This window comes from Pygoscelis adeliae, unplaced genomic scaffold (genome assembly GCF_000699105.1).
Source record: "Pygoscelis adeliae isolate BGI_AS28 unplaced genomic scaffold, ASM69910v1 Scaffold172, whole genome shotgun sequence".
Taxonomy (NCBI): domain Eukaryota; kingdom Metazoa; phylum Chordata; class Aves; order Sphenisciformes; family Spheniscidae; genus Pygoscelis; species Pygoscelis adeliae.
This window is the reverse complement of record NW_008824338.1, coordinates 1,327,190-1,343,346: the sequence shown is the minus strand read 5'-3', so window position 1 is coordinate 1,343,346 and position 16,157 is coordinate 1,327,190. Positions and strand designations below refer to the sequence as shown.

General features: G+C 36.8%; 1 protein-coding gene across 1 annotated transcript in view; it reads right to left on the bottom strand.

The window, feature by feature from the left end:
* Positions 1-2,960: 2,960 nt before the first annotated feature.
* Positions 2,961-16,157, bottom strand: part of ENPP3 (ectonucleotide pyrophosphatase/phosphodiesterase 3) — a 41,052-nt gene continuing 27,855 nt past the window's right edge. The window contains exons 17-25 of the mRNA XM_009319130.1: positions 15,454-15,541; positions 14,510-14,679; positions 14,352-14,403; positions 13,443-13,597; positions 8,826-8,961; positions 8,237-8,314; positions 6,589-6,721; positions 4,750-4,906; positions 2,961-3,134 (exon numbers count right to left, since the gene is read on the bottom strand). Coding sequence (XP_009317405.1) covers positions 2,961-3,134; positions 4,750-4,906; positions 6,589-6,721; positions 8,237-8,314; positions 8,826-8,961; positions 13,443-13,597; positions 14,352-14,403; positions 14,510-14,679; positions 15,454-15,541 — 1,143 coding nt within the window. The remainder of the gene's footprint in view (positions 3,135-4,749; positions 4,907-6,588; positions 6,722-8,236; positions 8,315-8,825; positions 8,962-13,442; positions 13,598-14,351; positions 14,404-14,509; positions 14,680-15,453; positions 15,542-16,157) is intronic.

The window sequence follows — 16,157 nt, the reverse complement described above, 5'->3', positions numbered from 1 at the left end:
GGCTATATCTCTGCTGGTAATGCAACCATATGTACACGGTATTGAGTGTTTTCTTATGAACTGGCAAGATTTTTTATTTTTTATTTCTATAAATGGATAAGGCATTACATTTATTTTCACATTTAAACAAAAATGCCTGTGCAAGCCTATGAACCTGTTAAAAATTTTAGATAAGGTCACCAAAGCCCAAACACCGATGAATTTCCCTTGCATGAGTCTCCAGGGTTTGAGAGCTGCACTTCCTCCATGTGCAGCTTTAATTATGTGACACAAGGGTGGTACACAGAGCCAAATCCGTCCCCTAATCACCATTCTGACAACTTCACTACTAGTTCTCCCAATCTCCAACGCAGGCACTGGCTCGTGTAACTGGGGAAGGGAAAGCAAGAAAACTTAGCCCACAGTTTTCCAGCAAACCATTCAGAAATCCAGACGTGTTCTAAAGCAGCCGATGACTAGGATCCCTGGTTGAACTTAGTAGTGATGAGGGAAAGAAAACTTCCCATGATTGTTCCTGTAAGTAACAAAAATGCAACAGGTTTACGGAGGCCTGTGAAACCACAAGGTCAACTCGCAGATGGACATTACAGCCCCTGGGGAGCAGGCGAGGGAACACAGTGCTGCCAGAAGCAGTTTATAGCAGAGTTTATGTCACGGGGTGTGACGGAAGCTGCATGATGCTGCATAGAGAATTGGCACTGAGAAAGCTGGAGACTGCAACTTGAAGAGAGTACCCAGGCATCAGTGCCGAGGGAAGAATAAAGGGCTAAGAACCAAGTCCGTTACCCACAGAAAATTTTCAGTTAGATACTCCTACGCAATCTCCATTCTTTCATCTGTAAATGACCCACTACACCTTTGAACGCCGGATATTACGACAGCTGAACGAATAGTAGGGGAAATAAACATGACTATAGCAAAACTACTTCCGTATTTGGTTTCTTAGAGTAACGGCAACTTCAGACTCCATTGCCACAAAAGTCTGTGTAAAACCCAAATCTGTGATCAAGATCCTCTTGTGTTAGATGCTATACAAATACTGAACGAGAAATACAGTTTTTGTCAGCCTGATAGGCAGGGGCCTTTACGCAGAAGGGGCCAACTTGTATCAGCAGGGTGGGGTGCTTTTGGGGGGGGAGGCTAGACATTTTAATAAGGAAGAGTATTAAAGAATCTTGTGAAGGACAGCGAATTAATTTGGCTGCTATTTAAGTCCAGTACCTGTCGCGTGTGAGAGCATGGATGAAATTAATTTTCAGAAGTCCGGGCAAACCTCAAAGACGTTATTTCACCATGCAGGTACCAGAGATACACGTAATTCAAACATGAGTGTAACTGTTCACAAAGGCACATCTAACACCAGAAATTTGCTTTCATAATTGAACCAGAGTGTTGGCCTGAAGCTTGTATTGCTGCCATGGTTGGTGATACAGGGGTTAATTCAAATTTAAATATATCAAGTCACAACAACATCGTATCAGTCAAGCTAGTTCTACTTTAAATTGCTAATGTAGACATACCAAATATTATACTCTTAAGAAACTGTTTCTTCTTATCTCTGAAACTAATTTTATGATTCTAGACTGGTTAATTTACATGCCTAAATCAGTATGTGTTGTGTAGATTCATTGACTAGAGTTAGGGTATGATTTACTATGCAGGGAAGAATCAGTTGTATTCTTAATTGCAGCAGTGTAGCAGAAGTCTTGTGATTTAGATGGACAGACTTAGATGCCACAGTGTTGCAGGGTGAAATACAGTTCCGTGTTCAAGGGGATGGTGTAATGGTTTAACCAAAGACACAAATCTTGACGTTCAGCTTGGTCCCACATCTTGATGTAAGATAAATATTGCTAAGCTACGTTTGGAGCGTATGTGCATACACTGATCATCTAAGACGTGGGGGAAAAAACGTCCTGTGGTGGTTTTGGTTTTTTTGTATAGGCTTTTAAAGCTTCCTTTTTTAAACAGACATATCTCCTTCAGTCCACAACTAGTTACAGATTGAAACACTCTTTGACATGTTTCTTTACAACTCCCCCACTGTGCCTATAAATCAGACAAAGGGTCAATTGTCAGCTGTTATTCATACCTGTGCTTAGCAGCATTTTCAGTGGAGAAAATCAGCTCAGCACTCAACTAATGTGTGACATTTCTGCAACAGCAGAATCTGGGAATTTCCACTGCCTTGTCCCACTTAACCTGCCCTCAGTAGTAATTTGTGTACAGCACAGTGTGAGTTAGAGAGTCTCTGTGTATAAAGTCACTATGGAAAGGAACACTGATTATTTTTCGGATGTCACCACTGATTTTGTGCTGAAGGGTACCGAACAGAGCTCATTTACTCTAACTTCACTTCACTTGTTACTAGCATAATGAATTAACCCAAGTGGAAGACACAGGGGATGATCATGGAAGACACTTCCACTATATACAAACTTTTCGTGAGTCTGAATATGTTTTTTAAATACATAGCAGTTTCCATGTGAATTAATAGCTGAGAAAAAAGAGGAATTCAGAACATTTCAGGACATACTAGTGTTAGATAACCATAACCTCTCTGATAAACACAAGGGAAAAAACACACAAACTCCCCTCAAACTGTTTCACTTTCCAACTCCATTATAGATATATTTTCTATACAGTTTACAATTCTGGGGTCTCTCTACTACAAAACATGTTCATTTTGCAGGTTTTTTTCAAACAACCATTAATAAAATATTCTCTATTTTGAAAGCCTGGCTCTGCAATGATGATTTAATTTACTTTAGGTAATTTTTATTCAGTTGGCACAGAACACTTGACCGAAGAACACGAATTTGAAAAAAGAAATTAGCTCCTCCAAGTGCATTTTCCCATAGAAGTGCTGTAATCATGTTTCTTACATACTTTAGCAAGGAAAAAAGTTAAATCACTAAAATTTGCTTTCTTCCAAGCACTGACACTTTTTTAACAGATACTCAGTTAATTTCAGCCTCAAATATTGGCAAAAATGTCTTTAGCTGTAAGATCTCGGAGATGGGTTCCTTTCTTTCCTGGTAAAAGTCAAGCCCAGTTAGCAGCTCCACATCCCGAACACGTGCAGAATGAGCCTGAACTCTTTCTTCAACCCATTTGGAAAGCGTCTTATTTTCCTGCCAAAACAAACAAGATCACTGTTCAAACAAATAAAAGACACTCTGTTGTTTGGCGGTGGTGTTAGACAATAACCAGTGTTTGAACTGGTTTGACAGACTAAAGGCCTCCCGTTGGTAAAACTTCTTTCATGTTTTCCTAGACATCTTCACAGCCTTGCATTTAGGGATCTCATTCAAACAGAATCAAACGGATGTCCCCTCTCCCCACCTCCCCACCTCCAAAGTAACAGAGAAGCAAAACTGTGCTGAAATGGCAAGTATGACTTTTAACTACAAAGTACAGTTGAGTCATGTTTTAACACACAAGTAAGGATAGTTTTGGTTACAGCATAAATTACTGTAAAATTAATAAATTACAGGCTAATTAGTAAATTACAGGCTAGCCAAACAACAGGCACCTGACAACCTGAACAAACTCCTTACAGCAGCTCAGTCTTGGTTGTTGGACAGCAATAATAATTGCTAGATAAAGAGGGAAAACAATGGAAATGTAAGCACTAATCAATCAAAAATGTTATTGTTCAATTTTTTTTACTACAAAGTTTTTTTGCAAACAGATGGTAATTTGCTTTTCTGTTAACAATATTTGCTTCCAACACAAATGGTTCACTAAATTTACGTCACTGCAAGACACAATGAATATAAAGTGCAACAATATTTGGGGTTTGTTGCTAAACTTTAGAAATAACAGATGTTAATTTCTAGTATAAAGACTAATTAATTCAAATTATTTATTTTGTATATTTAGTCAGCTCTCAACTACCAAAAAGATCACTGGGCAGTTGTGGATTATCCACACCACAAATGAGAAGACACCCAAGTTGTTTCTAAGCAGTGCAAGCTTGCACCTGTCTGGAGTTATGAGTTCAAATCTATAAATAAACTAAGCAAACACAATTGCATTGCTTTGAGGGCCAGTTCAAGTCTGTGCAGCTATACTTGTGTGTGGGGAGACTCTGTAATACACACACTGAGCTAAGGAACCTTCTGCAACCCAGAGTTTATGGAATAGAAACTCAGCTGGTTCAACAATACATATTACACTCAGCTAATTTATTTTGTTTGCTACAAAACATGAGATTTACACTGTTAGTATAAATTAAATTAGTATAAATGTTAGCGTAGATTTTATTTAATTCAAGTATAAATTTCAACTGCAGAACCATCCATCTAAATGCCTACTTTCTAATTTTAATAAAGGTGGAACAAAAGATTGAAGGAATTCTTCTAGCTACACTGAAGGGAGTAACACTCAAAGTCCTCTGATACCTCTGGAGTAAGTTTATCCTTCAGCCTTCCATAAAGGTATCTCATCACCCTGTTGGCTGCGCTGCTGTTCGCAGCCCTTCTCAGGTGACAGCATTTCCAAGTCCTCTTATCTTCTCCTCCTTTCTTCTTCTTCCTTGCTTCCTGTCAGCTCATTAGTTTCGAGCTACCTCTCCTGGAGCTTCTTGCTCTCCTAGCCATCGCTTTAGCTCTCAAGTCACTCTCAACTCATGGGGAATGAATGAATTAAACACTTAGACTTCTAAAGATTCTCCAGATGACTGGATCCCACTGGGAATCAGTTCACAAAGCTCATTGGCACACAGGAGCATAGAACTATACTTACAGCACAGCTTTCAGTGTTGTCAGGTCGATGAGGAATGATAAAAGACAATGCATCCAAGGAGCCTGAACAGTTCAGTGGAGTATAGGACTTGTTCTTGCAGCTAGTCAGAACCACGAAGTAATGGGTTGGGACAGGGATTTCTGTATTGTTTACATGCCTACAAAACAAACATTAATTAAGGGATCTATCTAGATATCAAGTATTAAAACCACTGATGCCATTAGTAATTTATAGAACTTAGCACAGATCTTTCACTACTACATGACTTTTATTTATGTTATAATTGAAATGAATACCTGGTGGGATAGACAGCCTCACTATCTGTTTCATGAACAGCCAAACACACATGGATTAGTCCTTTTGCTATAAGCAGTCCCACCGAAACCAACAGGATTGCTTACATGGTCCACACTCTATTTTACCAAAGCCAGAGATCTCTACATCTGGAAGAGGCAGGATAAAGCATCGTATTTGCCCTTCATTACATTAAAAATTTCAACCATGTGAAACTGAATTGGAGAAGATTGACGAGAAAATTAGCTTCTGGTTCCTTGCCAGCAAGAAATGCCAGAATGATGACTTGTGGCTATGTGCTACAGAAACCAGTTTAGGATACCTGATTGAAAATGTCTTCGCCTCCCTTTTCTGGCTATTCCGTGAACATGGTCACTTTTGTGTATAAACTTATGAGGAGCTGAATGCTTCCCAAATTTGCTGTACATCTTCAGTATTCAACAAAACACCATCACTGAAATCATTATACTGTTTCGTATGACTGACTAACCGTGCTGAATAAAACATGCTTATTCCAAACTGTAGACAACATTATGTGGTCAACTGGGTACTATGGCATTCTGCCTGGAAGGAAGTTCTAGTCTCTCCTCCCTTCCACCCTCCTACTTCATGGCAGAGCTGATTTTCCCATTCTCAAACCATTTTTGACAGATGTGGTATTAAGTCTAGCCTTGAATAAAACATCTCCAGTGACAGATTCAGCTGTGCAGATTTCCCAGCACTTTTCTACTAAAGTGTTCTTACTGTCACAAGGCATTTTCCCTGTATTTGGAACAATTTAAGTTGTTTGTTCTTACTCTGTTTTTTCCTCCTTCTGTCCTCATTCACTAACATATATAATTGATCTTTATCTTTTATATTTCTCTTTTATAGATTTTTTTTTTGTGTAAGTCTTCTCTTATTCCTGTTTCTACACACAGATGAATTTTAAAATGTATTTTGTTATGCTACCAGAGCTTGCTAAAATGTACCTAGAACTTGTCAGACCTTCAAGTGACCTGTGTACTACATAGCTATGCAAACGTACCACTCATTACACTGGAACATTACATTATACATTCCCAGTAATATGATTCAGCAAAGGCAAACACAGAAATCTGATCTTTTGATAAAACACATCAGACAGCAGGGAGAAACAACAAACAGGTGAGCGAGCACAACATGAAAGTGAGAAAAGTATGCTTAAGCACACCTTCTGCATATTTAGATGTCTCATATTCTCCCAGTATTTCTGTTGCAGAGGCCCCAAAATCTAGGCATAAGCTTGGAAAACAAATTACTGGTCTGGATCTGTGCCTGTGTACGTAGATACACATGTAATTGCAAAGCTTTTTTTTCTTTACTGGAACTTCAACTTCTACAGTACTGTATCTGTTTGCAAGAGCATTCACTGTTGTATGAGTAACAGTGGATGTAGTATTATAAAGGGAATACAACATTCTCTGTGATACTTGTTTCTTGTTCTTTTTTAATAGAATTTTGTTTGTGTGGAAATACAGTGGGAAATAATCTGGAGTTTGACTTCTGGCTTTTCCATGTACTTACTGCTTAATTTCATCAAGAGTATCAAAATGGCCATCATAATTGTAATCAAACACGGGTCCACTGATAACATTTACTCCATTCCTTTCTCTAGCATATTCCTGAAGAAGCACATTATGGAAATAGTCCCATATGTCTGTCATTAAAAGAAAATATAAGCATATTTAACATAAATTTGAAGTTATTTCACCACTAAAGAACATATTTCCTCTTTTTGAAACATCATTATTCATAGATGAATAATAGATGAATAACAAAAATAGATGAATAATAAAAAGTACAGATGAATAATAAAAAGTTCCAAACTAAACTGCCTGTAAAATCAACTCTTTGTTTCACAACATTTGGATTTCATCAGAAGGGACATACTCTCACTCACCATTGAAAGAGGCATGGTAAATGTTATTATAGCTCTGCAAGGTCTATTGCACTAATGGAGATAATGCATTCGATCTGAAGCTGAAGCGACAGTTCTAGAGCTGAGAGGTCATTCATTTCTGGGCTATCTGCTAGCACCTGCAACTGTGCCAATCAGTAGCAACTGATATAATGGCTTTGTGAGAGGATTATTTACCACCTGAGAGTTCATCTAACTCTACAGAACTCATGTCAAATATCACTAGGCAATTTGGCTTATTTCACAGATGTTATTTGAGAAAATAATACAATTTGTAGGATATAAGCTAGTGAGACTATTCAAATATTTACAGCTATCATGGCAAAAAACCCAGATGGGTTTCGGGGATTGAGGGCATCCCTTATTGATTTACCTCTTGTTTATGGTCTAGAGTAACTTCTTGTAAGTTTAAATCTCTTGTAGAGTTTTCTTTGGAAAACTGGATTTTTCATAATGTCTTTGATTTACTTGGAAGATTAAAGCCACTTAGGTTTTCTGGATCTCTGGTTTTTATATGACATAAGTGAGTGAATAAATGAGGTCTGAATGCATTAGAAAGGTAGTTACATCATTGCTTTTCCACCAGCTTTTTCCTTACGCAGTTCCTCTTTCTATCCTTTGTCTAAGAAAATGAGCCTAGGCCTAAGAGTAATACAGGATGATATGCAGTTGTAGAAAATATCTTATCAATGATTACAAACAAATGTGAGTCAGGCTGGATGGAAAGAGTTAATGTAGCTTACTGCATTTGTATGATAGAAACATCTGTCTGAAGTAAATATCTATTAATTAAGAGTAATTAGTATTGTCTGGTTTGAGTTTCTGCTTGATGAAACAGTCACTGTATCAGGACATTGTTTACAAACTTCATCCTGCCATCTCTTGAGACCTTGCAAAAGAAAGGAAAAAGTGCCATTTTCATTCACCTTGCGCATTTCCCCAAGGGGACATTTTCATGAGAGTTTCATAGTTAGCATTTCATGTTAGGGCAGCACACAGGAGATGAAGAGAAATTTCAAAAGTGACCAGGTACACCTAAGCAGAGGTCACACAGGACTATACACAGAAAAAAAAATAACTTACATAAGTGCATTTTAAAATTTCACACATCTACTTTTAAAAAGTTTTAAATATATTTGCACAAGATCTGGATATACTGCAGGCCATGCATTAATGTTTTTAAGTCCTTGTCATAGCTTTATCAAATCCAGAACCATAATTACAGAAAATTAATCAAAATTAATCAAAACCTACCTCTGAAAGCTCTATACATGGGAACAATATTGCTGGTGAGTAAGGCATCATACTGTTCAAGAACAGATGAATTGAAGTCTATATAAAAGAACAAAGTATAAATTAATGAAATACTATACAACCACAAATCTGGTTCATATGTCACTATAAATTGCAGGTACACATAATTCAATTACATTTTACATGTGAGCATGAGTGTATGATCCTACTGCAAACATATCTCCAAATTTGTTTGTACAATCTGTTCAATAAAGTAATTATCAAATTTGACAATAGAAAATGAATATTCATACAGAGGAAGAGGGACAGCCCTTCACTCCAACCCTTTACATCTTTCCAACCAGTTTTCATCACATTCAAGTAGTTCCATTTTTTAAAGAAAAACTTAAATGTTCTAAACTGAAAATATTTAGATACAGGTAGCAGTTGCCCTGCTTTTGGTCAGTCTACAAACACTGGGAACCTTTTTCTGCCCAACATGCTGATCCAAAGAAGTTTGTTTTAGTGTTTGTGTATACGTTTAAACATAAACCCACATCCAGTTGATTAAGACTTTCTAAGCTCTAGCTATAAAAAGAACCATGCTCACTGGGAGGATAGAGGAAACTGCGGGTGAAGGTCAGCCCTTCTGGGTAGTTGGAACAATTTTGGCTCCGAGCAACAGGGATTCTAACATCAGCCCGCAGACAGTCTGAAATAGCGGGAGGAAGAGGAGATGTGTTTTCCTGTGAAAAGGGAAAAAAAGAAGTATTACACCCACGGCTGTGGCTAACCCAATGCTTTGTATGGTTTTAACTTTCTAGAACGGACTTCATTGAATCTTCTCCTATTTTCATAGTGAATCAGGTCAATGCAAGTAATGGACGCTGATGTTTTCTGCCTAGTGTTTTTCCTCTACTTCTGTTTTAGGTAATTCAGGGAAATCCTTATGCAGCATGTAAAATTGTAGTAGCAAAATAAGGTTATACCTTAGGCAAAAACAGGTGACAAGTTTGGCTCATTCGTCCCTTTTACATATTTCTGGAAACACAAACTTGATGTCACATCCTCCTGGAAAGCAGCTAGTATATAAAGATGACACTATCACCTCATCTTAGCATCTGAGGATGCGATCTCCATAATAAGAGTCTGTGCTGCTGAAGAGTTAAAGCTAAATAAATTCATAGTAAATTCAGTACATTTTACTGGCTAGCTTCAGTAACTTCACTGAGACGTGTTAACACGCACACTAGCTAAGATCTGGCCAAAAGTGATTCTGATGAGTATAATTGTTTCTATAACCTTTTCTGTAACCTTTATCGTAATTTTACGATAGCATTAACTAAAACATCAGAATATGCTTTCCTGTCTTTAACTGCATTTTCTTTTGCATACTCATTTACATGTAATTGATTTTCATTTTGGTAAGAATGGAACATATTTATTTGCTTTATACCTTTATAAACGGTAGTTAAACATCTGAATTGATTTTCAGTACATTGTTTATTTTGATCGGTTAAAACAGAGCAGAAATAAAGAACTGGAATGTTCTTCTTGTGCCTCTTTGTATTCCTTGATTTAATTTCTTTACTTACTCTTATGAGAATTCTTGTAGATGCCCATATTATGATCAGGTTGTATATTAATGGAAAATATATATACCACATGGAATGAAATATAAAAGACAAAAGACTGCCTTTGCCACCTGAGCAAATAAGCTGTCATTGTCAAGCAAATGTAAATCCCAATACAAAACTGACATCCAATTAATTTGAGCAATTTGTCCTTTCTAGTGTCCAAATCAATAAGGGAGAGTTAATGGATCAGGGTCACTGAAGAAACCAATATTTTAAACTTAATAATTGAGCTGTGATATTCAACAATGGCTTCAACTTCTTTACGGTCTCTGAAGGGAAACCTGAATCAAAATAACAAAGGTCTGAGTAAACATGCCAAGGACTGTTCTGAAGAGAACTTCATTCTTCTCACTAAATACAGTGGTCACATCTAATGTTATACAAACACAGCAGGGAATCTACTTTTGACCTATATCATGAATCTGGGTTATTAATAGCATTCACATTTTCTCCAACTTGAAGTGATGAGGACACCACTCAACTCCCTTCTCGTTATTTCACCTTTCTTGAAGCTAACTATATGAGCTATGAGCTCTAATCCAAGTGCCAAGGCAGGAGGACAGTGGTTTAGAGCTGCCTGTCCATCGCATATGTAATATATCATATAACCTGTAGTTTCACGAACACTCCCATACATTTAGGAGATGAAGGCTGCTCGTGACTATTTCCATTGGACATCACAGGAGAAAATTCTCCAACTGTAGACATGAGAATTCATACTGAACCTACGAACTCTCAAAATACTGAAAAAGCAACCACCCAAGAAAATTTCAGCTTGCTTTTTCAAGGATCTACAAATTGGCAAGTAAACAATATCAAAAGCTGTTGAGAGATGAGAATGGCTGTGTCTGTGTCACCTTTCAGCACAATGAGATAAACAGTTAATGCAACCCCAGATTGCAAGCCGTATTGCTAATGCTCTGTGAACTAATACACTCACTCTGCTACAACCTTTCTTCATTTCTTTTCCTCAAAATAGAGGAATAAGCTATTTTTAAACAGATTGTCTATCAAGAATAGAATGATTCTCAAAGAAGCTGTTGAAAGTGCTCATTTATTAAGAAATGAGATCTTAACAGTGATAGCCAACGCCTCAAAACTTCAGAATCAGAAAAAAACATTCATCACCGATTCAACAGCTTTAGCCCTTTGGCTCCCTGTCTTTCAGGTCAGAGAACCATAATGTCTCCTGAAGGAAACAGTTGCAACTAAAAAATGGCTTTGCCTATCACATCATGCATTACCTTTTCTGAGGCAGGTTATTGTCTTTTGACAAGCTAGTAATTAATGTCGAGAAGCATGAGTTATATGCATTACATGATAGACTAAGTCTGCTGTGGTCTGTCATGTCAACTTCAGCCACCTCCAGGAATCTTTTTTCAGTAGTCAAGAAGAAAAAATACTAAACCACAAAAAACAAAACTCCCATAATCCCCAGTGCACTGAGCCTTAGTTCCAAGAATCCCAGTGATTTATACAAGTCTCATTGCTGTTTTCATCCCATTGCAAGATAGATTAGATTGTTACACATTTTAATATATTTTTATAGTAAACTTCAGTGATTCTACATAGCAAAGCTATTTAAATTCCACAGGTGTCTGCAGGCAGGTGGAGGAACCATCTTTTTGCAAGAAAGTCTACCTTCCTCCCTGGCAGTTGAGTATGAAACCTCAAGAAAATAAATGTCCTTCAGTCTTAAATTTTCCTTTGACTGAGAAGACTGAGTAACAAAAACTCTATCTGACATAATTTTTTTGAGATCTGTAACTATATATTATTCATAATAACCCTGATTCTGCTATCACGTGCAGGTGCAATAATACTGTGTGGGCTTGATCAGCCAGCCCAGTTTCAAAACTTCAAATCACACAAAGCCAGCAAAACTCCAGCCTGCATCGTCTATTTTACTGTTTAAGCCCTTCTTTATAGCTACCTAATGTCAAGAAATGCCCCACCTTACAAATTGTGCAAATCACTGCACAGGCTTTATCTACAACATACATAACCTAGGATGCAATAAAAATTCTGTAGAAATTGCAATTTTCTGTCATTCCCAAGTATTGTAGCCAAAGCTTACAGTCAAAGGCATTAGCTCTGTTCCTCTGTCCTTCCACTGCTGTTCTGATTTATATAGCCTTTTTCTCTTGATTAGTACATGTTGTAATAAAAAATCATGATGTCAGCTTACTGTGTAAGGTAAGTCAGTGAGTGAGCTCTCACAGTTATAGCCTTTCACCGTTGTGTCTCTGAGAGTATTACAGAGGAAATGTGTTCTTTCCTATTCTTTCTATAGAAAACATACATCATTGTATTGGAGTCTGCTGTGAACTATACCCTCCAATACTTCAGTCTCAATCATTTGCTGCTTCCCACAATGTTGCATAAACCACTATAAGAAACTCCTACAAATATGTATTTCTGTTTATTTAGATGTTATATTGGGCAAGAATAAACTTTATACACTTCTTTTCCAACTGAGAATTTGGTTTTCAACAAAGGAAAATGTCTGAAAAGTTATTTGGTTTTTTTGAGCTTTTTGCTGCTGGTGCTGAAATATTAAAAAGACTCCAGCTCTGGTGGGACTTTTTAATCTTTTTAAAGCAAAATCAGAAAAAAATCTGCCTGCAAATAACTGGTTTTCATTAGGGTAATGCACTTCCATAGTAAGGTATAAGAGCAGATCTTCAAATATGATGAAGTAAAACCAATCTTTGTTGAAATGGACATTTGTTTCACTAGACTTTAAGCTTTCTTAGGGTTGGATTTGTGATCCTTCACCCAGATTGTGAAAAATCAGTAGAAAGTATGGAGAAAAACTTTCTGAAATATTAACATTCTAGAAGTGTATATTTGATTAAAATAATTTCCCCATATTTGTACTGATAAAATAAGAAATCATGTAGACATCAGTAACAGTTCTCTTCAGACAGAAAAATCAGTGTAAAAGTTATTTCCTCAGGGCAACTTAGAAAAAGGGTCAAATTATAGGGATATTAAGCTCATGAACGTCCACTGGTTTACTGACCCTGAAAATTCAAACAATTTATTCCAGAGCCACATACCCTTGAACTCTCAGAGGTTCATTCAGCTATAATTACATTTTTCAGAAATTATATAATGCAATAGCATATAAACAGAATATACAGAAATATGCATTAGTACAAACTGTCTTGCAGAGTTGTACAAAGGTTTGTTAATAGGAAAAAGATGATGATATTCATAGAAAAGCTTAAAAGCTTCTGATTTTAGAAATCATAGCCTGCTTTTCCTCCGGAATTGACAGGCAAGTTGGAGCACTGTCTTGACAGCTTATGCCTTTTACAGAACAGGTTTAATGAAACCAGCTTACCAGCAGCTCTATTCTTCTGTATCTTTTGTGTCCCTAACAGATGGCCATACCCACTTTTTTAAACAGTATTTTAAGATAGTTGAAATTTGAAAGCTATCAAGGACACTTTTTCTTTTTCAGACATAAGGGCTTTAGTCACATGATATCCATCAGTCCTTAAGCAGGATTCCTGATGAATGAACCACATTTTCAATCCATTATATTACATATCTAAGAATAGTACGGATATTTGATAACCTACAGGCTTATTCACAGTGTACGCAGTCCACAGTGGCATCCAGATATCATAGCTGTATCCACTCACATACTGATGATGGGAAAGGAGGCAGTAGACATTTTTCTTCTGAAGAACTCTGGGTCTCCCGTATGGCAAATGATATGAGTTTGCCTTCTTTACTAGAATTTAAACAATAATTATTGATTCATTCTTCTACAACATTTTGGATGGCACAAAGGTTTAAGAGAACAGAGAAAAAATGTAAATTAAAACATTAATAAATACAAATAAAACCAACAGTAAACATGGGCATGTGTTTCTTTAAGGTCTTAGCTCATGAGTGGAATAAAAAAATGTAGAAAATAGTTTTCATGTTATGTTTAACGTACAAAAGTCAATGTAATATATCAGACTTGCAAATTCTTCTTTCTTTGCGATTTCATACCAATATAAATCTTTTGAACTTATCTTGCCAGTGGAGTGAAATTTATATCTTACTTGGCTAGGAAGCATTACAATGCTTCCTAAAATTTCCAGAAACCCCATAAAAGGCACACAGAAATATCTATGGGAATTTTTGATCAGAGAAAGGCAAAGTTACGGTTACGAAGTGGGAATCAAGAGTTACGGCATATAGCCTGGAAGTGCTCAGGCTTTCTCCAAAGACCACTGAAACCTGTATGTTTTTTTCCAAGATTTTAATGGATTCAGATCCAATTCGTATGCATAAATGTTGCTATAACAGTATCAATTAGCATTTTTTAACGAAATGCAAAGAAAAAAGAAAAAAAGTTATGCTTCTGACTTGGCTTCCCTACTTCACTTTAAATTGCAATTAACATTGCAGAAATTCCCACTGAAATCAATAATATAAAATCTAAACCAGGCATAGATTTGAAAATATTGCTGTCCTTTTCATTTCTTGCTACTTACTTTCTTCTGCGGTGAGATTTAACCTCTCATTTAGTACTGAAACATTTGATGTCTGTAAAATGTAAGAGAATCATTCAGAATGAATCCATAGTTTAGAAAAACCAAAGAAAAGAGAACACACTTGACAAAGATGATTAAAAGATCTCAGAAGCCCCTACTTGCATGCATGTGCATCCCAGTTCATCTATGGGAGTCAGACGGGAAACTGGACATGAAGAAGGAGATGAGTCTTCTTTTGCATGTGAAGGATTGTAAAAAGGTTTTTTTAAGAGGTGATTCAAGCTGCCATGTGTTCCATTGTTTGGTGCTGGTGTAATATGCAGCAAATCTGTTGAAACATTTGAAATTTGTAAATATATTTTAAGACTAAAATGGCATTTTTAAAAGTCATTATCTTTCCAATTCTACGCCTTTCCTATGCATTCATTCTAATTGTAAAAGAAATAGCTTATTCCGTTATCTAAACTATTATGGTAACTACTACCATCAACTTGCAATTTTCTAGGTATGAAAGTTCATTGCTGTCTTCCACTGCATCAAGATTTGGTAATTATGTATTTGAGTACTGTTGATACAGTTTTATACATTGCCATAACGTTCATAAGATTAGATGATTTAATGCGGAGTACAAATATGATTGCAAATGCATCACAGTGTGAAGCGTACTAGCCTATTGCATTTTTGCGTGATGCCTTAATCCATATTTTCTGAGGCACATACTTCCTAATTGCTCACTGTCGGGACTGCAGTGGTCCATCTTAAGTTATGAGCAAGAGTGGTAACTCTCTACAAGATTCTTATCCCACAATTATTCCACAGGCATCATTTCAACAGCAAGCCCACGTGGCAGGTGCGCTTCTCTCTGATTCTTTAGTGGAATCCTGCAATCAGAAACAACCTTCAAAGCAGAACAATTTTTGGCAGCTAATCTTTTAGCACTGTACAGAAGGCAAAAAAGCATGGCTTCGGTGTTTTGTGTGAAAAACCTAGCTTCTGAATGAATTCATTCAATTTTTAGGGGTTTTTTTTTTAGCTCTTACAACACTGGAATTTGAAAACACTGTTGGTTTATCATCTAACGTACAGGATTGTTTCTACTCACCACACATAAGGTTGTAAACCTCGATGTTTTCAAAAGCATCCACTTCTGTTTTCTCTTTAAAGCTTGGGCCATATGCTAAGAATATAGCCTAGATTGTAATAAAACAAAAGTTGTTATCTAAAGGGATCCAAATTCAAAAACAATTCAGTTGCATTTTACGGAAGCAGGGATACTGGAACAAAATATAGTCTTTTCACAGTCATAAAAGTTAAAATGCAGGATTGCTCTGGTAAAGAAGGCAAATTTTGCCCATTGCATATAATTTGAAGAAAAATGCAAAACATAAATTCATTTCTCAGGATACATTAAACTATATTATGAATCTGGGGGGGGTGTTCTTTAATATTTTGATGCATACTTACGAAAATTATTGTTTGTTATGTTTCGAATTCACACATTTTTATGTTTTCATTGCAACAGCCAGTAACAATACCATTTCAACAAATGCAGAGTTATGACACTCACAGGTCCTACATAAAGGCTAATATTGAGCCAGATATATAAGCACTGGGGGGTTGGGGCTTGTTTGGTTGGTTGGGTTTTTTAATACATGTTGCATTCTCAGAAGTCTTTGGGTCACTTAGGAGCCCATAGCCATGGCTAAAGCAAGGAGCAGGGAACTGCAGAGACCCATCCCAAGCTCAGCACAGACCTGCATCAGTACCACCCATGGTACAATGTAGTGCTGGGCGGCCCCTGCTGGG